This window comes from Fusarium oxysporum, chromosome I (assembly GCF_013085055.1).
Source record: "Fusarium oxysporum Fo47 chromosome I, complete sequence".
NCBI classification, from domain to species: domain Eukaryota; kingdom Fungi; phylum Ascomycota; class Sordariomycetes; order Hypocreales; family Nectriaceae; genus Fusarium; species Fusarium oxysporum.
The window spans coordinates 1,320,869-1,340,205 of NC_072840.1; the positions used below are offsets into that span (position 1 = coordinate 1,320,869).

Sequence of the window (19,337 nt, forward strand, 5' to 3'; positions counted from 1 at the left end):
TTGGCCCCTGCGTCTTGGCCTTGCTCCAGAAAAAAAAAAAAACCCGCACTTGATAGCTTGAGACTGTCGCAGACTTAATCCTTAAGACCAAGACCCAGCGTCGATGAAGTCATTGTTGATCGACAACCAAGACACGAGAAACAAGGGTTCAAGGCATTGATTCGCTCCAGCTCGTATCGTTGACCAACAGCAATGCAATTCTCAAACTAACTATCGTGAATTGTCCTTGATTTTTCCACATGTCGAACACGTCCACCACTTCTTTTCCATCACCGTCCCACAAAAACTACATTCCCATATCTGCGATCCCGACGACGCAGCTTCTTGACCTGTGACTCTTGGTCTTGAATGCCGCGATGTTGTAGCAGACTTCTGCCGATCTCGGGGCGGACTCGAAGTCGTCAAGTCAATAACAGCAGGTTGCGATACTGGCGATCTGGATCGGCGGTTGCTCGTAACCTGTTGTGTCCTTGGACTCATCTCGGACCGCTCCATCCCACAAGCGTCACAACAGAGATAGTTGGCAGGATTGTGCAGAGTACAAGTGCTGCATGTCCAACCTGGAGACTCTCTAGACCTCTCCGAACTACCACCAGGTCCCCTATGCGGGATTACTGATCCGCCTCCATTTCCAGTTGGATTGTCTGCCGTGGGAGCGATGTAAGAGTTGCCGTATTCGACAGATTTGTCTTCCTGCACTAGTTCCCACAGGGCTTGAGCTATGGCTGCATCGTTAGCCTCGTCTTCTTCGGCCTGTGTTCGAAAACCGTTCTTTGTGGCATTGTCTGAAATGTTGCGGATTTGAGTTTCGCTGAGGTTATCTGTGCCACAACCCTTGAGGATCCTGCTCCGCCGTTCGGCAGCATCCGCAATTACTCTCCGAATATCTTCACCTGGCCGAGGAGCAGAGCCACCTAGACGTTTGCCTGATCCAGTACCGGGACGAGCTCGTCGCTTCTCTGCAGCCTCTCGTGCCACTCGACGAGCTTCAAGAGGCGGTATTCTTGAGCCTCCAAGACGCCGCCCCTCTGAAAGGAAGCCTTCTCCAGTGTAGCCTTTAAGAACCAGACCCTCGTGCTCATCTCTGAGTTGATCCCAAAGAGCATGAAACTTGGCATCGTGAGGGCCATGGACTATGTGTGACAACTCGTGTAGCATTGTATCAACAACACTTTCGATGGGCATAAACTGGTTCTTATCTCCGGCATGTCGCAAACGAAGACATATCTTGGCTCCTCGGTTGATATTGAGACCTATGAACTACATTTAATACGGTAGATGACCTGGAGAAGCTCACCTGGGACCTACCTAAAAGATTATGTTGTTCAGGATAGAACTCGGCCAACTCTCGGACTTTCCAGTTGCGCGCTCGCATTATAGGCTTCACAAGGGAAGCTACTTTCTTCAAGGTTTGCAGGGCATCGTTTGCTCTGGGAAGCTTGGCCAAGTGGCTATACGACAACACGAGCGCATCGTGTTCGGGCATGATGATGTCGTGCCTTTGTAGGGTAAGCTGTTTCACGATCGATGCAGGTGTTTCAGTGTGATAGAAGAAATGTCTTCATGAGCTAGGTATCATCTAGAATGCAACCTTGGTGTAATACAAAAGGATTCATCATATTCAGGAAGTAAATATTTTGGAGGAACTGCTGGAGGTCAATAGGCCACGTAAAGTTTAGGTGCCTTGGGCTCTATTGCCCCTGGGGCAAGTGATTGTATGACACTTGAACAATTCGCAGTTACATACACTGACGCAAGTCGCCTAGAAATTTCCGGGCTTCAGTGACGTGACTGACTAATCACCACCACTTACATTCTTACGGCCGGACATGGTTCTAGAAGTTCCTCACAATGATACACCGATATCGGTGTACTTTTAATACCACTAACAAGGTTTCTGTCAAGATGCAGAGGCTTTTCTATTTGACGTTTCCCCATGCTACAGTTACTATCAGCTGTGGCTCATGAATCACAACTATTCAGGCTTCCTGGCTACGCCTCTGAGCCTCACATAGGATATTGTCTCCCCACCAGAAGGATTACGACAGACCTCCCTCAGCACCCCCACGCATTCCTGCACAGCTTCCTCCCTCTCCTTCTCATCTGAAATAGCATCTAAGAACTGACTTGCCATGAGTCTAATCCAGCCCTCAACACCGCCTTTGTCAGCTGGTGTTGGCCGCCATTCCCGCTCTGCCCGTTCAACAACGAAGCCTGCGTCTTGCAGCGCCTTTGTGACCCAAGCTTCGTCAGGGAAGAACCATGGATCAGCTGCAAGGGCGGCTTTCATACCGATGCGGCGGCCTACAGCACTAAGAGCAGCAGTTCGCATTTCAGAAACGTTGCCGAAACCGCCCATCTCGAAGACGAATGAACCACCAGGGGCCAGTGAAGCGTAAACACCCTTGAAGAACTGAGCACGAGTATCTTCTGGGCGGAGAATCCAGTGCATGGCTGCATTGGAGAAAACCTTGGTGAAAGCTCCTTTTTGTAATTCTGGCTTGGAGACGAGCTGCGTAGCGTCCAGGACTACAAATGGTCAATAAATCAAGGATGAGCAATTAGGTTGGTTGGCTTACCATCAAAGGTAGAGTTCTGAGAATCTTTGCACAGTTCTCTGGCAGCTTCAATCATGGAAGCTGAGCTATCAACGCCATGCATTGAGCCGCTTCCCTGTGCCAAGATCTTTGCGAACTCGGCATTCAAGATGCCATCTAGACGATTAGTCTCAGGTCTGTGGTCCAACTTAGGACTCAAGTACATACCTCCACATCCGATATCAAGAAGGACATCGTCTTTCTGTAAATCAAGCCATTGAACAACTTTTGTTGCCAGCTTAGGGACAAAAGAAGCTGAGTGCTGATAAGCCTGGATTTGGTGTAAGTGTGAAGCTCCCTCAACGACAAAGCATACGCACGTTGGTAGACCATCTATCTTTCTGTTCGGCCATCGTTGCGATTGAGAAGTATGTGGATTGGATGAATGAATCCAAGAGAATAAAACAAGAGGATTTACTGCCTCTTTATACCTGGATTGCTTACATTGGAATAATCATGAACACTGCCTACTGTGCCGGAGCTACCGCCGAGATCGGAGCACTCAAGGTTGGAACCCCAAGAACGTGCATGATAATCGGATTTAGAAGTTTAAGGATTGGTGCTGCGCCTTTGCGGACTTGGGCACGGAAATTGTGTCTTTTATTTCTTATTCGACGACTATACAAGGCTTCGTTGAAAAATGTGGATTCCAATACTTACTTATCTCTATCATGATCCTAGAGTTGGACTCGGAAGCCTCGTGAGATACCATTTTCTTTCTCCATGTTTGGTACCCCGCGGTGGGGTTGTGTTTCATTGAGACAAAGGCGTGCCTCAAAAGTATTACACTGTGTCCTATCAGGTCATGCCTGTAAACTGATGCATACCACGTCGGAAGGCCAAATGAAAAGACCCTGTTTATGATGGAGAAAGGTTGTTGGTGGAGGTGTCTGAATATGGAGAATGTCAAAATCGGTTATACTGATGGTTCACTTTATCTTTCTTCTATCCCTATCAGCCAATCTTTTCTCCTCTAATCGTAGTATGAGATACTCTCTAGGGGAGACAAGAAAACTTAGGACCTCTACCCTAAGTAATAAGCAGACTTAGGTAAGTTTAGTATATCTTAACGTCAGAAGTTTTCTTGCTCTCCGGGGACTCTCAATTGCTGATAGTATGGGGCTTGCTGTGAGATTAGAAACACTGTTATTGATGGCTTGGATTTCGCGTACCTAGTTCGAGTAATCCTCGGCGTGATACGGGAGCGCACCTTGAATCTTCGTGGAATACTGACATGTTTCAAGTCTCCTTCACATCGTCACTTGAACAATTCAATCACTGTTCATCTCGCAGGCTGTAGTGTATTCGTCTGCCATTGTTCATACTCTAGCTGCAATTGTGATGGGGGTGAACAATCCCCGAACATCTCTTGTTCACAAGGGCAATTCGTCTATAAGTTCCATCCAACACAGACAATTTCAGATTTGTCCATCCTACAACACATTGACAATATTGACGAATTCGATAACCCAATAAGTCCGAGTCCCTTGCAGAAAAGAAGGGAAAAAAAACAGAAAAAGAACATAGATCATCATGTGTCGCGAACACGTCGCTTTATGCCCCGAATGTTGGGCCACAGTCACCCTTGAATGGAAGCATTGCGGACCTTATATTAACGCAGATCCAGTAGCAGTTCGCAGTGACAGTGGTCATCTGATCCATCCTGTCGCATAATTTGTGTCTCACGATCTTGGAGTCGTTCAGGAGGTTTGCGGCTCACTAACACCAGAGACTTGTCCGAGCGAAAGCTGCCCCAGCAAGACTCCAGCTGGGAACAGAGAGAGCTCTGAAAGTCGAGCTTTATGAGATGAGAGGTGAGATACGAGCAATATAGAAGGAGTCTATTGGATCTACTGTCAGTATTCACCTTCATATTGCTGTTGTGCTTCTAGATCTGTCACATACGACCACAGCTCGTGGAGAATACGGGGTCCCGTCTGCTCCCCCAGAGTCAAGCCGCGAAGCGCCGGATTAGTAGTTGGGTCGGTGACGACCAGCGAATACCTGGTGTTGTATGTTTTCTTTTGTTTATTCGTTATCTTTTTGGCGGTTTGAAGCTGTACCATGGTCGTTAGATTTTGTTGTCTTAAGTCAATTGCCCATCATCGACGGATACTCAGAAATAATAGACACTCAGAAACAATAATTAAGCTAAAAGACAACTTGGCACTTTTCCAGGATTCTACTGGAGTATTCAATTACATTTTGTTCCATTGTATGTAGTCCAAATCTTGGATAGGAGCAAGTGACTGCATGTTCTCCAGCGAATCACGTCTCTGTCCTCACATAGCAACTCGCTGCCACTGCCACTGCTGCTGATTGCTACTCATTGTTCAGTGTGCCACTGTTTCTTCAAGTATCAGTTGTTCATTTTACAGTGTTCGTTACCTAACATTCCAGCCCTCTTCTCTCTTAGAATGCCAGTCCCCAAACCCTTCCCCTTCCTTACACATACCCTCCAGGCATCAACAACTTGTCCATACCTGAAACACAGTTGTTACCGCAATACTTCAGCACGAACTCCTAGAAACCAGAAGAAAAAAATCACCAAAGAAATGTGTCAAGAGATCGTCCCACAATGCTGCCATTGTGGTGACAATCTTGGTATCTATATCATACCTTGTTACAGCTGGTACGTCTCGGCACAAGTGGCTGACCGCGAGCGACGGGATATCCCGCAAGCATGGAACTGTAAGTATCGTACCAAAGATTTCCAGCCTATGCTCACAGGCTGTTCCAATAATGACATCTGCCTCTCGTGGTTTGGAAACATCCTCAGGGGTTTTGGGAACGCCCGGCATGAGGGCCCTGTGATCAGAATGGCCCGTGACTTTGTCGCTCACGAGAAGCTGAAGGAATGGGAGGCTCAATTTGCTTGTGAGTATTTTGAGAAGAAGCCTATTCCTCCTCGCAAGAAGCCTGAGGGATTTATGTTCTTGATTCGCCAAGATATGATGGGAGACCTTGAATCTGTCACGTCTATTGACAGTCTCGAGTCTGCAGATACAGACTATGGAGAAGGGAGTAATCAACATAGCCATAAAGATAGTTATGATGCTGACAGCGAGAACTCAACTCAAGACAACAAAAATTTCAGCGATGACGCCTCCAACGAGACCTCTCAAGTTGACCCCGAAGATTTGTTCTACGGTGATGCCACCGAGGGTACCCCTGATGTTGAAATTCCTGAACGCAAACTCGTTCGAGCGTATGACGAGCCGGCAGCCCCTATCTTGAACTTGTTCTTCCGTATGATTGACCTGGGACGTGATGGTGACTTTGTTGAATAAGAGGAGTTCCTGGGAACGACATTTGGGTATATCTTTGCAGGACAGACACCTGGGCTTCCCTGGTGGAAGAATGAAGGTACCCAACTGGCATTGAATGTAGAGTATCTGGCGTTTCGGTGATGAGACCATAGAGCTTTTTTGTAACTGTAGCACAGCAACAAATTGGTAACCCTGATTTCTACACAGATATTCTTGCCTAACTGAAAGTATTTGTGATGCAAGCTACCTTCCCACTCATGTGAAGCCTAAGTGTCATCCTTACTCAAACCATCAACAATCCTCCTTAGTCGGTAAAATGCAGTCATATTGAAACAGTATATTGACTAAACACGTCTGTCTATCGAGAAAAACGCCGTTCCATGTGCCAAACCTAACTTTAGGATATTCTTCATCACTCTCACGCCGACTTTTTCACCCTCTTGCTCTTCTTCTTCTTCTCGCCAAATGCCTCCTCATAGACCTCAGCCGCTGTCTGGCCGCCGGCCTTTCTCTTTTGCTTGGCTGACTTTACGCTGACCACGGGGTTTGACTTGCCCTGCTTTGTCGCACTCAGTACCTGTTTTTCCGCCTCTTCCCAAGCAGGAGTATCTCCCTCAATCTCATATCTGTTCTTTGTTAGCAGATGTCCTTGCATGTGTATCTCAATGTAGCTTACTGGTCAAGGGGCAAAGAGTCAATGAGCTCTCTTTGCTTCTTCTTGAGCTCCCTCATTGCTTCATCACCACCCTCCTCAAGTTCGTCGTCCAATGTTGTAGCCAGAGGAACGTAACGCTCATCGACGATCTCGTCGTCGTGTGCGCCACTAGCATTCTCGCGACTCACACCAAGACGCTCAACCTTGGGAAGTTCTGCGCCGACAGCATCGGAGACAAGACCGGCGAAGTGTTTAGTAACCTTTCGCATCATCTTAATGAACATGGCAAGAGCTTGAGAGGTGGACATGTTGATCTCCTGGGCAACCACATCGATATCTTTGCGCTGCAGACCAAGAGCCAGCATGACGGCCTGCTGGACCCCTGATAAAGTAACGTCTCCCTTGATGCGTCCTGTGAAGTAGAGGTGGGCGATGGTTGGAACAAGATCGAGAACAACGTGGTAGTCAAGCATGTTGTTGGCATATGACTCGAGTCGCTTCAGGTCGAAGGGGCTCATATAGATATCAAGATCAGTCTTGGTCAATGGTCGAACTTCAACTGAGTCCAGTTGCGCTCCCAACTTGGCGGCCTCGTCAATACTAAGGGCAGTGATAGGAGTGAATGTGCGGAACTGGTAAGACAGGAGGGACAGGAAACGCTTCTGGAAATCTCTGGAGAAAGCCCCGAGCCAGCTTCGGTCCTCACTGTTCTCAAGCGGCCGCAGCATGACACAGGTATGCTCGCCAGTCAGATCGTTGGCAGTCTGTCTTAAGTAGACGGGTGCGAACGAGGCCTTCTTCCAGAATTTGTGAAGAGGTTGAGTCAATCCGTAGCTAACACCAACATAGTCGAGTCGCTCGGGTTTCTTCTCTGATAGCTTGGCGAACAAGGGAGGCATCTTATTGATATCCCGAACCTTGATGTCATCGTCGAGCAAGTTGGCGTTGGCGAGCTCGGCATCAGTAACTCGAGTCATTGTCTCCTCCATAATCTGATCCTCGTCCTCGGACAGATTGGCGAAGCGCCCCTCGTAGTAGTCAACGAGCAGTTCCAAAGCCTTGGAACCGTATCCCATTGAAACATACTCAGGGTTTGTGGCAATACGAACAACTCGAGCACCAGATAGGGAAGCAAATTCCTCATCTTGGAACTGCTGGCTGACAAGCCAAGGAATGAGATCACCAGACGGTCGCTGTCCTCGGCTCAGACTGTTAAGGACGCTCTGCCTGCTGATCTTTCCTTCCAACGAAACCTGAATGACACACAGAGGCTCGGGTAGTCTGGCGCTGTCCTCAGAAACAGGAGGAACAAGAACGAAGAGCTCGTGTGCGGGGGCATCACTCATGAGTTGAAGGTCGTCTGGCGAGTTCTTGTAGTGACTAGCTACATACAACGCAACCATTTGCTGAAGGAACTTCTCGGACACAGGGTGGAAGGAGAATAAAGTATCTCGGTTGACGTTCAAGAGCTGACATTGTGTAGGGTCGGGGCATCCGTTGATATTTGACTTAGCCTTGGGCAGAGTCGCGTCGAGGCAGAGAACCGTGTTGAGCCACTTCTCGACAGCATCTCCCTGAGCATATCGAATAGGCTCAGACAAGGTGATCTCTCGCAGCTTTCGTCCCGCCTGGAACTCCTCAGTCTTTGAGGTCTTACCAGTTGATCGATCAGTGATCTCCATGCCCTCGCCAGCTGTGGAAGCAGTGCGTGATTGGTCTCGTAACTGTTTGATGAGCTTGAGCGAGAGAGATCGACCTGTACCCTCATAACCGTTGATGGTAGAGGCCATGAAGACAAGATAAGGGCCCATGAGCTTCTTCACAAGAGGCAGAGGAATAGCCGCAGCCTCATCAATAACCACCAACTCGGCCTGCCCCAACACGTGTGCATCTTGAGGTCGAATGTACTGAATGGTCTGTCTGTGTTGTCGGTGAATGTTGACTCGAACAATGGCCTTGTTGAAGTCGGGGTTTGTACTCTGAATAATAGAGTAATCGGCGTGGTCAGCATAGCCCAACTCGTCAAACCCCTTGAAGACAAACTCAAACAGAGTCTTCAAGTTCTCAGGCGAAGGGGAGGTAATGAAAATGTTGCTATATCCATACGCAACAGCAGCTGCGACAGCGACACCCATTGCCGCAGACTTTCCACGACCTCGAGCAGCAGTAAGAGTGACCGTGCTCCGTAGGGTTTTCTCAGCGATGGCATCTGTGAATGTGATAAGAGCCTTGGCCTGGTCAACAGTCTTGGCGAGAGAAATAAGAGGTCCTACGGGCTGTCGTCCCTCGTTCTGCTCCTTCATGGCCTCAAGCTCAATTTGCGACTCTGTCTTGGGATTGTCGAGGTCTGGAGGAGGAAGCTTCTTCACACCCTTTCCACCTGAGATAGGGAGAACGTTCATCTCATCATCGATAACCAAGCAAGAGTTGCAGCTTCCCAGAGAGAGAATAAATCGCTCGTTGAAACGCGCCACTACATCATCGTGGGCCTCTGTCCTATAACGCGAGTGGACATCCATTGACAGGCTGTAAAGCTGCTTCAAACTGTTCATGCCCTTGAGGAGAAGAACAACCAATCCACCACCCTCGACAGTTTCGATCGTTCGGGCAAGAATGTTGGGGGTAATAGCCTCGAAGTCCTGGAGAATACACATGCCGAAGGTCTGACCTAGGATCTTGTCGGTCTCCTTATAGTAGGTATATCGGATGTTGTGTAGCGATACGAACAGCTCGAAGGGGTCCTCGGTATTGGCTTCTCGAATTCCTCGCTTGATCTCCTTCTTGATCTTTTGCTCGCGCTTCTTTCGGTGACTGTATAGCTTGGGTTAGCTGCGTCGCATCGAGGGAAGAGATTGTCAAGATCTACTAACCTGGTGAAGCCCAAGAGCTTGTTCTTGTAAGCCCAAAGAACTGATTTGTTCTGCTTGATATCAAACTGGGACATGATATAATGCAGACGCACTATCACGTCCTTCGACCTGTCTCCCACCACGACGAAGAAGCTTCTCTTCTTTTCTTGCAGGCCATTTTGAATGAGCGCTGGAATGCGCGAGTCACTATACCGATGTCAGTTGAAGGGATTCAGAGCCATACCATAGCATTAACACTTACACCGCCTTGCGCTGCATCTTTTCAGATTTTTCCTCAGACCAATTGTTCTGAAAATACGCTGGCGCAAATGCGATCTCGTTTTCGAGGTGGGACCCAGCGTCTCAAAAATCCAAAATTTTGGCGGTCGATAAGTTTCTGCCGGGCGGTGAACTTCGGTAAGATACTTTGGAGTGGGGCCTCCACCGAACCTAGCTTCAGTCGCCGAGAACTCCAGAGGTTGAGTATAGTGGCGTTCAGTCTTTAAGAGCCGCGAATGAACATTGTTTATAGTCTGAGGAACGAGAATGTAAAATAGCCACTGTTGATTGAATTTATGACTCACGAGATGCTTCTTCGATCCATTGGAGGCTTTCGATATGAGCTACAGACTCTTACTGCATTACCAACACTAAGTCATACATATTCTTAACCTATCAGTCACAACACATGAGCTTTTAATATCAAAATCGACGTCACTTGAACCCAAATTATGTCTGAGGACCAATAGGTGAATTGTACAGCTATTTATACATGATTCGCGTATCTGAGACTGAGGTCACCACGGAAGATATCTCAACTCATTTGAAAATGATGATTGTTACCTGCGCGAGTCTATGGAAACATAAGAAAAGTCTCAAAGCGCAATGCCACAGTCCAAACTCAATGTGAGAGAGCTTCTTCTCCAATGCCCAGACACCACGAATGAAAAATGTCCTTCGATATGCCCCGTATGCGAGAGATCAAAAAGAGGAACATGACTCGAACAACTAGGGAAATATGTACATATGTCTAAGTTCGATCCAACTTGCGGCGCAGGACTCGCGTCCTCTTCATAAGCTTCTTATACTTCTTCTTCTTCATCCTGAGCTTTCGTTGTCGCTTCACGCTGATGGCGTGCATGTCTCGGCGGCCCTGGGCCTCGTCGAACTTGAGCTGGCGAAGAGCCAGACGCTCGAGGAAGCTTCGCGGTTGGTTGTCCTGCACAATCTGAGGGCTGTGGGCCATGATACGGACTTGGCCATCCGGATCGATGGACTCCTCGATGGTGAAAAGAGCCTTGTACATCCGGTGTTGGGGAACGTCCTCGGCGGCTTCGATATCGGCAACGGCACTATCTGCCTGACCAGCAGCCTGGGGTTGAGGCAGAGGTGGAGGTCGGAAAGGCAGGAATTCACCTGACATGGTGTCGATCTGGAGGTACATGCTGGACTCGGTACCATCGGGGTTCTTGATATCAACCTTGTGCATTCCTTCCTGGCCCTCGTGTCCACCAATGGTCATCTGAGCCATAGGCCCTTCCAACTGTTCGATAGCGCTGGAGAGAGTTGAATCTGTATCTGCCATCTTGTTGTTTCTGGTTCGGGAGGCAAAGATGGAGGCGAAGTGCTCATCGGTAACCGCTCGGGGCATGGTCTGAGTAACCGAGATGGGCCTGTGTAGTGAGAAGAAACTTGATAGTCCCAGAGCTGCGACAATTAGCAACCGTCTCCCCTATCAGCGATGTATATCCAAAGCTTTACCTTCTTGTGACATGTGATGCGTGTTGGGAACGCTTGGCAACTTTCTCATAGAAGCCGCTCGATCGGAAGCATCCTTGTTGCTCTTTCGCTTTCGCTTCTCATTGCCAGACTTGGGTGATGTAGCAGCAGGCACCGATTGGCCAGCTGAGATCTCGTTGGCACCATTATCAGATTTCGAAGGTTTTGAAGAAGAACATCGTCGCTGCTGATTTCGAACAAAGACGGGAGTGGTCTTTGAAGTGGCTGAGGCGAGGACGGAAATGACACCGGTCTGAGGGGTTGAGGAGACGGCTGAGGAGACGGCTGAGGAGACGACTCGGCGCATAGATGAAGGCAACATGATGTGTTACCAGGCGCAGAGGAGCCGCTGCGTGAGAGAGAGAGGAGGAGAGGGCGGTTTTGAGGGTCAGGATGAGTTCCTGATGTTGTTCGGTTCTATCTACAAAACCCGGATTTGGCCGCTTGGGAAAAGGCTGCGCAGCGATGGGCCAACGTTCTGACGCTAACTATTTGTGGCCTAAGGCAGCGATAACGACTTCGATGAGTTGAGGACATAAAAAGCATCACATTTAAAGACTAGGCAGAGAACCAAAATAGAAGAACCTGTGGTATATATATATCAGCAATTGTCTGGGTTCATTAATTATAAGCTAAACATACAGTGATCTTTCTCCTACTCTCTTTTTGACTAAGCAAATCATTCATGTGACCCATTCAAGCCAACTCATGAGATGTTCACGATCTAGTTTGTACCGTGTTTTTGTCTACCAGCCTATCACTGTCCTAAACATGGAACATACCCCAACCAATGCACCCAGTTTCATCACGGGGCTTCTCCGCAGTTTCGACAGGGCAGCATCTGTAGTGACTCAAAATGGCGGAAACCGTAAAGCTACGGCGGCTGCCATGGCCTTTACCCCTCTGAGTCCGATCAACTTCCGATGGACACCTCGGAGATCGATTCCCGCTTTATCATGAGGCGTGGCAGCCCACCTCGTGCTCGTAAGATAACTCGAATGAGACCCAATGTTTATCATGAAAGCCAAATGGCCATATGGTTTGAGTGGCTTATTATACAGAGGTTCAGTGTCTATCGAAACATGATACAGATCCTGTGAGATTGCTGCTTGTTTTTCTTTCCTCATCACCATGTACTCCCCGACCCATGAAACAAATTCATATAATTCTCGAAAGGAACATCAATCCATCGTGAATACAGAAACACTTCTATATCTATGTGAAAAGAACTGGCAGGCAATCTGCGAAGCATGGAGTGCTTCTTACTGGGAGTTGACCCAGCTCAGGTAAGAGTTCCAGCCAATCGCTATGATATTGGCAAAGAACAGACGGTATTGCAAGGGAATGAGGGAGAAGTTGATGACCTGGACGGCAGGCCAGAGCATCCAGTTGGCCTTCAGGGCTGGCCACCAAGCCTTGTCGATTCGTTCCTGTGCACTCTTCCCCTCCATTGTGGCCATGCTGCTAAGGAATACACCTATCATGACAGGTGCAAAACCAAGCTGATCGCAGGCGACCCGAGTGAGGACCTCTGCCTTCTTGTTCCCCGGCACGTTGACCCTGCGTGCGAGGAAAGCGAACCATGTTGTAGCAACAGGACCGAACACAACTGTAAAATGTCAACGATTGTCGAGATGTTGGGCTCAAGATTGGAGGAACTCACAGCCACCGTAGAGAGCCATTCGACCTGTTCGGACTAGATCATGCTTCTCAACGCCTTTCTTTTCAACGAGCTGCTGAGCTGTGACATCGCCTGTAGCAAAGAGAAATGCAGTGGTAACGCTCTGAGTGAGCAGTGGACGCGCAGCCAACCTGGCGTTGTACCTGACCATATATCAGTATGGAGTTACTAATTGACAAAATCTTTTCGACTAACCAACGAATGAAAGAAGCCATGGCTGCTTTCAAGAACTGGTTCGGGCGTAGTCGAAGTTTAATAGTCCCTTGGAGTAAAGATTTTTGAAAAACCCAAGATGTTGGTAACAAGCCACAACGTTGAATGGAGCAGATAGTGCGTGTTTGGGCGAGTCGAGTTAGGAGAACAGCTGGTTGTAGAAGAAAGGTTCAGGGATTAGGAGGAGTGAGAAATGAAAGCAAATTTCTTATGAAAGTTGGTTTTCATAAACAAAGTAGAGAAACTCAATGCTACGCAGATGCGCGTTAAAATTACAGCTTCAGATTCAAGAAAAGGTAATCGAAGCTGTAGTGGGCATGACGTAGCCTTAGCAAGTGCGCTGTGATAGAGGCTGGCTCATGGTATTTAGCCTCAAACTCACAACCACCATCAGAAGCTGGACCGCGACCTGCTCGGGGTTCCAGACTTTTTGTGTCCCACTGCGGGAGCTGGCGATCTTCTAGGGGCACGCTCCGATAAGGACGCAGTGGGGGTTACATGCACACCGATAGCTGATTGTGGAATGATGTCTCGCAATTTATCGCTATAACGGTATATATATGCATGGGCTTGCTGTCCCGGAATGACAGGAAATGCGGAGCTGCCAGTTGAGGTTAAGGTTACCCCAAGAAGCTAGGATATGGCCTGGTCAAAGAGGCTTGAAATAATAAATGAAGATCCAATTGAGTTATCGCTGATTGGAGTCGTAGAGTTTGAGGGCCCAGAGCTACAGTGGAGAATGCACTTGGATATATCACAGGTCTGTATACGATAGCACTGCCAGACGAGCCTGCGGTCTGCATAAGGTTGAATCTAGAGCCCTCGTTGAAAGTCGAAATGTCTCAGTATTGCTAATTACACTTGATAAAAGATGTTCAACTAATGTTGGTAGCTATATCGCTGGGATACGGTGCCATTCAAGAATCAATTTGATACAGTCTAGCTGATACCACGACTCCAGTCTGCTCATCTGACCCAGCTGATCCATCTCAGTCTTATAAGAATATTCTACCATTCATCCATCATGAGGCGCTCCATGGAGACGCGGGTTCATCTCGCGATGGAGGGGTATTTGTCCTGTTCCTACGATTGTTCTTCTTCCTGACATCGACAACCTCCGGCTGCGCCTCGGCCTCCTGCGCTGCACTCTCAGCACGCTGTAGCGTCTCTTCGGTCTCGTCATCGTGATACCTGTTCTCTTCATCCACAAATAATGCCGAATAATCTCCATGTCGTCGCTCTCGTAGACGATCAAGCCATGGTAGCTCTGGGAAGTCTGGGCGAAGTCGATGGTCACAATGTGGGCAGTCAGGAGGTAGAGTGCGCCAAGCTAGCCATTGTACGATACTGTGGACAGCAAGACCCGTGTAGAATGACTCCAGAGCGATGAGAAGGTGAATGACACTAGAGTCCTTGTTAGTTTGTATGCAAAACAATGTACTTCTGAATGGGGGACTCTTACAAGTTGACGAGAAGGGGAATAGTGGCATAAGCTGCCAGCATACTCAACGACGCCAACTGGCCTTTCGAAATCCATGTAAAGACCAACACAATCATACAAGCTGCCGCTAGTACCACATCAAAAGCAAAGGCCATCACAGGGTGTGAGAGCTTGTGCGCAAGTCCATCGTCTCGTTCTCGTCGGCGGAGGAGGAACAAGCTTCCACCAGAAGAAAATGCAAGCGGAACAAGACCGACCGCAGGAGCTGCGTCGTTTGACAGAACTCCGTGAGCAATACAGAGGGGAAATGCGGGGAGAAATGAGGCGATCGCGACTAAGCGAAGGGTCCTGTGTAAAGCAGGCGGCCGGTGGTGAGCCATGGAATCAGCCTCTGAAGGGGTGTCACTGGGCATTTCGAGACGGTTTATGATGGACAAAGAGACCCAGCTGCAAAAGGAGAGATGAGCCAAATTGCTCTTGCAAGAAGATGAATTATCTCTGTGGTAGTATTGCAAAGCGGCAGGAAGGGACTCGTGATTAGACCCTTGTAAGTGAGGCCTGGCACTATCAGATGGCCTGACCAATGGTGAAAGGACAAAAGATAGCATAGCTGCTTGAGCGTAGCAGTTGGTTCCTGCAAGCCTAACTGTAGAAGACCTTCAGGTAAACTCAAACTCGAGTGTTGTTATTCAAGAACAAGAAATAGTGTTATCAATAGATACATTGCCTGTGTTGATCTCCCTTGTCATCTTGGAAAACGAATGCCTTGCTGTCAAGTCAGATACGCATTGGGGCTTTATTACACCTAGCAGGGCCGAGACTTCTGCTGTTCACTCCTTTCAGGAATAATAAAATTTAATGATAAATCATTGCTATCATTACGGCATTGCTGTGCACGTCCAAACAACATAAGCATCATACAATTCAGCAACCCCTCCAACTGTCCAGCTGTATCGTCGATGAATCCCTGGTTTTAATCATCCCTAAGCCCCAACATCCCGTCTGAGAACGAGTACAAGCAAATAAGAGATACCCCCAAAACGCCTATAGAGAACCCTATGTATATAGCACTCTCCTTAGGTATCATGCTTCCATGCAGTAAATTTGCGACAGGAGCTCAACGGAGAGTAAAGAAAGCCGAAGCATACCAAGTGCTTGTCAAGAAAGAGAAGAAAAGATGAAGGACACTCAAGAGCTCTTAGTCTTCTTGCGGCCCGACTTCTTAGGCTCCTCCTGGGGCTCGGCAGCGGCAGCCTTGGTAGATGTGCGTCGTCGCTTCTTGTCAGGGCTAGCAGGGGCAGGCTTGGCTTCCTCAGCGGCGGCAGCTGGTGTGGCTGTCTTGCGCTTACGGCCACCAGCGGCCTTCTTGGGGGTCTTAGCAGGGGTCTCAGCTTGCTCAGGCTCGTCAATAGCGGGAGCCGCAGCCACAGCTTGGAGCTGTTCAGCAATGGCATCCTGATCATCGGCAGGTGCTTCGTTCTGAGCAGCGTCCTTGATCTCAGACATGGGGACGTTGAAGTCCTCGGCGTACTTCAAGGCCTCCTCGTCAGTCATGTTCTTGGCCAGAGGGTTACCGTGCTTGTAAGAATGAACACGGGCATTGTACAGGCGGAGGTTGTACTGATAAGCATTGTTCCAGCCCTAGGATGAAGTTAGTGGCAACTCTAACAGGAGTCAATATTTAACGTAGCGCGGCTTACCTGTTTCTCTTGGGGACCCATGTGAGCCCAACGACGTTGGCCTTCCTCTTGAACGGCACCCTTAGGGGCTTCGGAACCAAGGTCATTGGCGATGATGGAGCGAGCATGCTGCATGTAGAGGAAGTAAGGAGTTAAGGGACGCTTGGGCGCGTTAGGGTCAATAGTTCGCTTCTTGCGCTCCTTCTTCTCCTCGACAGGAGGAGCCAGCTCAGGAATGGGCATGATCAACTGCTGAGCAGCATGCTCGAAGTTGGCGAGGATGTTGTCCTGCGAGCCTTCGGGAGTCGGCTCACCAAGCAAGAGATTTGTCTGACGAACATAGTCGGCAGTAAAAGATCGGAGAAGGTCAAGAATAGTAGTCAATCGCCCAACAGCCTACAAGGTAATGTTAGTAATGTGTCCTTTGTGTTTCTCGAGGACTAGAAGTAACAGTGATCAAAGGTCGAGTGTAAGTGGGTGGGGAGCTTGAGTGGATACAAGAACGCGGTGGCCATGGCTCTTTAGACTTCGTAAAAGACATTGACTTGTCAACAACCAAGTCAGAGCGCGTCCCTAATTTATAAAGGCATAGCGCAGTATGAAGCAAGGTCGATAAGGAAGTAAATCTTCCAAGATGGTCTGGTTGTGGCCTTAATGGTGACCACTCCAGGCGTCGCGTTCTGCCAGAAGCCATGGAAGACTCTACCGACTTGATCAAGAGATGCACAGTGGCATGGGTGGGTGGTGTGGTTGGTGCCTGGGTCGTAGTGTCCGACCAAGGATGAAAGACAAGATGAAATGGTGTGAACCTACCGAATCTCTCACGCGCAGAAAGCTGTCTGCCTCAACGACGCGTTGAGGCATAACAGCCTGAGGTTGAGGAACTCCAACAGGCGGAGGCATGGGCATGGGCATCGCAGGCTGAGGAACAGCGGCAATGGGCTGCGGGTGCTGCGGGTATTGCTGAATGTGTTGAGGAGGGATGGGAACAGGAGCAGGCTGTTGCTGTTGCTGCTGCTTCTCAACAGCTGACTTCTTGGGGCGAGCCATGATGATTCTGGTGATGATACTGGGGATAATGGGTTATGTTGTTATTTGAGCTTCTGGTGCCTTTCACCTGAAGTTTTGCGCCGACGATTCGATGGGACGCGTTGAATGAGTAGTGGGACGCGATGCGCTGTTCTGTTACTGCAATGGAGTGTCAAAGCGTGCAAATCCAGGTGGTTTTGGCGCGTTGAGGGGAATGGAAATCCAGTGATTCACTGAGAAGTGCTGGAAAGTGAGGGTGCTGGGAGTACTGAAGAACGGGGGAAAAAGAGAGAACGGGCGCGGGGTGGGCGATGCGCTGAATATGTAGGGGTCAGCACCAAGCGCAATCAGTAAATGGCTCTCCAGGCGGGGGCGCAAAAAAATGGCAGCGCCTAATAAAAATAAAAATCAGCGCCCGCCTTCCTACCCGAAAAAAGGGAAAAGCTGCAGCAGGCGCGCATTCTTAGTGGTCAACCACTCGAGTGACCCTCCAAGTCCAGTACCCGGAGCACAATGGCGAAAATTTCATCACCTCAGGGCGGGGGCCTTGAAAACGGGGCTCGAGGGATTGAAGTCGATTTTCTCTTGGGACTACAGCAGCACCCACGGGCTGTCCTCGATATTCCCGCGGCACCCGATACCTCTGAAGCTCAGTGGCCTCTTGCAGCTGTCAGTAGCCTCACCAGACTCCCCCCTAAGTCGTCAGCTACCTCCCCGTACTTCCCGCCCTCATTCAAAATAAGGCAACCCAGCCCATCCATGCCTTCCATTTCTAAGGGCATAATGACCACCACTGTAGCACCTGCCTAATAATTGTAACGGCGGATACAAGTGCCCGCACTGATAGAACAGAATGCCAGAGCGATTCAACACAACAACATCGGTGCCTTACTCGTGACAAGCCTCCATGACTGAACCCAAACGCTCCAAGTTGGGATCTTTTCGCGTACATCACTCTTCTCTCACTCATATAAAACCAAAACACAACAAACGCAAGCCCCCGACGCGCAAACGTTAACAAGGCCAGGTGAACTTTTGCGCGGGCAGCGCTGACTGGTCAATCAGCCAGTCGCAGCGAGGGAACAAATTGCCCGCCCGCGCTCAGTCGTGCAGCCTTTTGGGTGCTACTGATGCAAGTGCGGAATTCACAATGTTGTATGTATCGCGACTGTACTCGTCTAATATTTTTCAGTATTGGGCTTCAGAATCAGGGAAGCTCCCTAGGTCTTTCCTTCGTTGAGGGTGTTGTCATCGTGATACTACAGATGTTGGCTGCTTGTGCATCGCAAATTCGTTGTCAATTTCGACTTACACCTGCGTTGAGGGCCCTCGCAATTACAATCCTCAGAGCTGTGATATTTCAGCGATACCAACGAAGGACTCCTTCAGCGGCTTTTCTAGCGCTTTACGTGAACCCTTCTCAGGGCATGCTGAAGCGATGTGTCACTGTCACACCCTACGGAGTGTGTTGCCCTCCACTCACCGCTTCTCAAAACCCAATCCGACGGTGCCGTCACTGGAAAGCTGCTGAGGACGCTGGACATATGTCCAGGCGGGGTCATTCCAGCACCTTCACCCTTGACCTGTATATTTCAGCACGGTGCACCCAGGGGCACATGGATGGAATGACGACCACCACTACGGGCGGCTCAAGGTTCGAGCCTCTTTTTCAGGCACTTGGCGCCCCCCCGACGTCTCGCTGTGCGACAGAACCCTCGCAACTCTCAGCAGAGCCCGAGCCCAACCCCAACCGGGCCACAGTCTTCCCATTCCACCCAAGTCACCTGAAGCAGGGTGAGGTTGATTGTTTGCTCGCGTCAAGTCCCATCTTGTGCCCTGAGCTTTCTACTCTGGTTTATAACGTTATTGTTGGTTGGAGTGCTGAGGTCCTGATTTTATCAGCAGTGCTTCAGCACATCCAGGCAAGTTTACATTCAGTGCTCTCTATTTCCGCATCATAGCCCAGTATTTTCGCCTTACAGCGCGGTCGTGAAAGTCCCCAAGCCGCCATCAGATGATTTCAACAGCACCTAGCATCCTGTGAAGAGAACTGTTATGATAGCCAGCCTTTGCCTGTAGTTCCCAATCTTCCGAATACGTGTAGCATCAGATTCTCATCCACCTGGACGCTGATAAGACTGCATC

General features: G+C 49.1%; 8 protein-coding genes across 8 annotated transcripts; 1 reads left to right on the forward strand and 7 right to left on the reverse strand.

Moving 5' to 3' along the window:
* Window positions 1-210: 210 nt before the first annotated feature.
* FOBCDRAFT_194485 (WLM domain-containing protein) lies at window positions 211-1,831 on the reverse strand (the record flags this gene model as incomplete). Its single annotated transcript, XM_031180894.3, has 3 exons — window positions 211-1,253; window positions 1,309-1,513; window positions 1,814-1,831. The coding sequence occupies 3 exons, from the start codon at window positions 1,829-1,831 to the stop codon at window positions 211-213; spliced, it is 1,266 nt and encodes a 421-aa protein (XP_031041662.3).
* Window positions 1,832-1,869: 38 nt separating this feature from the next.
* FOBCDRAFT_1146 (S-adenosyl-L-methionine-dependent methyltransferase) lies at window positions 1,870-2,972 on the reverse strand. The gene is made up of 4 exons (XM_059607725.1): window positions 2,918-2,972; window positions 2,766-2,868; window positions 2,580-2,714; window positions 1,870-2,529 (listed from the first exon to the last, which is right to left on the reverse strand). The coding sequence occupies exons 1-4, from the start codon at window positions 2,948-2,950 to the stop codon at window positions 1,976-1,978; spliced, it is 825 nt and encodes a 274-aa protein (XP_059463784.1). The 5' UTR covers window positions 2,951-2,972; the 3' UTR covers window positions 1,870-1,975.
* A 1,158-nt stretch (window positions 2,973-4,130) lies between these two features.
* Window positions 4,131-5,887, forward strand: FOBCDRAFT_194487 (uncharacterized protein; the record flags this gene model as incomplete). Its single annotated transcript, XM_031180897.3, has 5 exons — window positions 4,131-4,229; window positions 4,490-4,609; window positions 4,776-4,812; window positions 4,935-5,288; window positions 5,328-5,887. 5 exons carry the CDS (start codon window positions 4,131-4,133, stop codon window positions 5,885-5,887), a joined length of 1,170 nt encoding a protein of 389 aa, XP_031041665.3.
* A 301-nt stretch (window positions 5,888-6,188) lies between these two features.
* On the reverse strand, window positions 6,189-9,716 carry FOBCDRAFT_210393 (GNAT acetyltransferase 2-domain-containing protein). The gene is made up of 4 exons (XM_031180898.3): window positions 9,633-9,716; window positions 9,392-9,577; window positions 6,543-9,332; window positions 6,189-6,492 (listed from the first exon to the last, which is right to left on the reverse strand). Exons 1-4 carry the CDS (start codon window positions 9,647-9,649, stop codon window positions 6,285-6,287), a joined length of 3,201 nt encoding a protein of 1,066 aa, XP_031041666.2. The 5' UTR covers window positions 9,650-9,716; the 3' UTR covers window positions 6,189-6,284.
* A 385-nt stretch (window positions 9,717-10,101) lies between these two features.
* FOBCDRAFT_210395 (uncharacterized protein) lies at window positions 10,102-11,844 on the reverse strand. Its single transcript, XM_031180899.3, has 3 exons — window positions 11,792-11,844; window positions 11,132-11,734; window positions 10,102-11,077 (listed from the first exon to the last, which is right to left on the reverse strand). The coding sequence occupies exons 2-3, from the start codon at window positions 11,469-11,471 to the stop codon at window positions 10,401-10,403; spliced, it is 1,017 nt and encodes a 338-aa protein (XP_031041667.1). The 5' UTR covers window positions 11,472-11,734; window positions 11,792-11,844; the 3' UTR covers window positions 10,102-10,400.
* A 274-nt stretch (window positions 11,845-12,118) lies between these two features.
* Window positions 12,119-13,443, reverse strand: FOBCDRAFT_210397 (uncharacterized protein). The gene is made up of 3 exons (XM_031180900.3): window positions 13,026-13,443; window positions 12,813-12,973; window positions 12,119-12,758 (listed from the first exon to the last, which is right to left on the reverse strand). The coding sequence occupies exons 1-3, from the start codon at window positions 13,043-13,045 to the stop codon at window positions 12,412-12,414; spliced, it is 528 nt and encodes a 175-aa protein (XP_031041668.1). The 5' UTR covers window positions 13,046-13,443; the 3' UTR covers window positions 12,119-12,411.
* A 450-nt stretch (window positions 13,444-13,893) lies between these two features.
* FOBCDRAFT_313578 (uncharacterized protein) lies at window positions 13,894-14,982 on the reverse strand. The gene is made up of 2 exons (XM_031180902.3): window positions 14,506-14,982; window positions 13,894-14,447 (listed from the first exon to the last, which is right to left on the reverse strand). Exons 1-2 carry the CDS (start codon window positions 14,895-14,897, stop codon window positions 14,066-14,068), a joined length of 774 nt encoding a protein of 257 aa, XP_031041670.2. The 5' UTR covers window positions 14,898-14,982; the 3' UTR covers window positions 13,894-14,065.
* A 690-nt stretch (window positions 14,983-15,672) lies between these two features.
* On the reverse strand, window positions 15,673-17,213 carry FOBCDRAFT_266771 (uncharacterized protein; the record flags this gene model as incomplete). Its single annotated transcript, XM_031180903.2, has 3 exons — window positions 15,673-16,125; window positions 16,185-16,559; window positions 16,977-17,213. 3 exons carry the CDS (start codon window positions 17,211-17,213, stop codon window positions 15,673-15,675), a joined length of 1,065 nt encoding a protein of 354 aa, XP_031041671.2.
* Window positions 17,214-19,337: the final 2,124 nt, after the last annotated feature.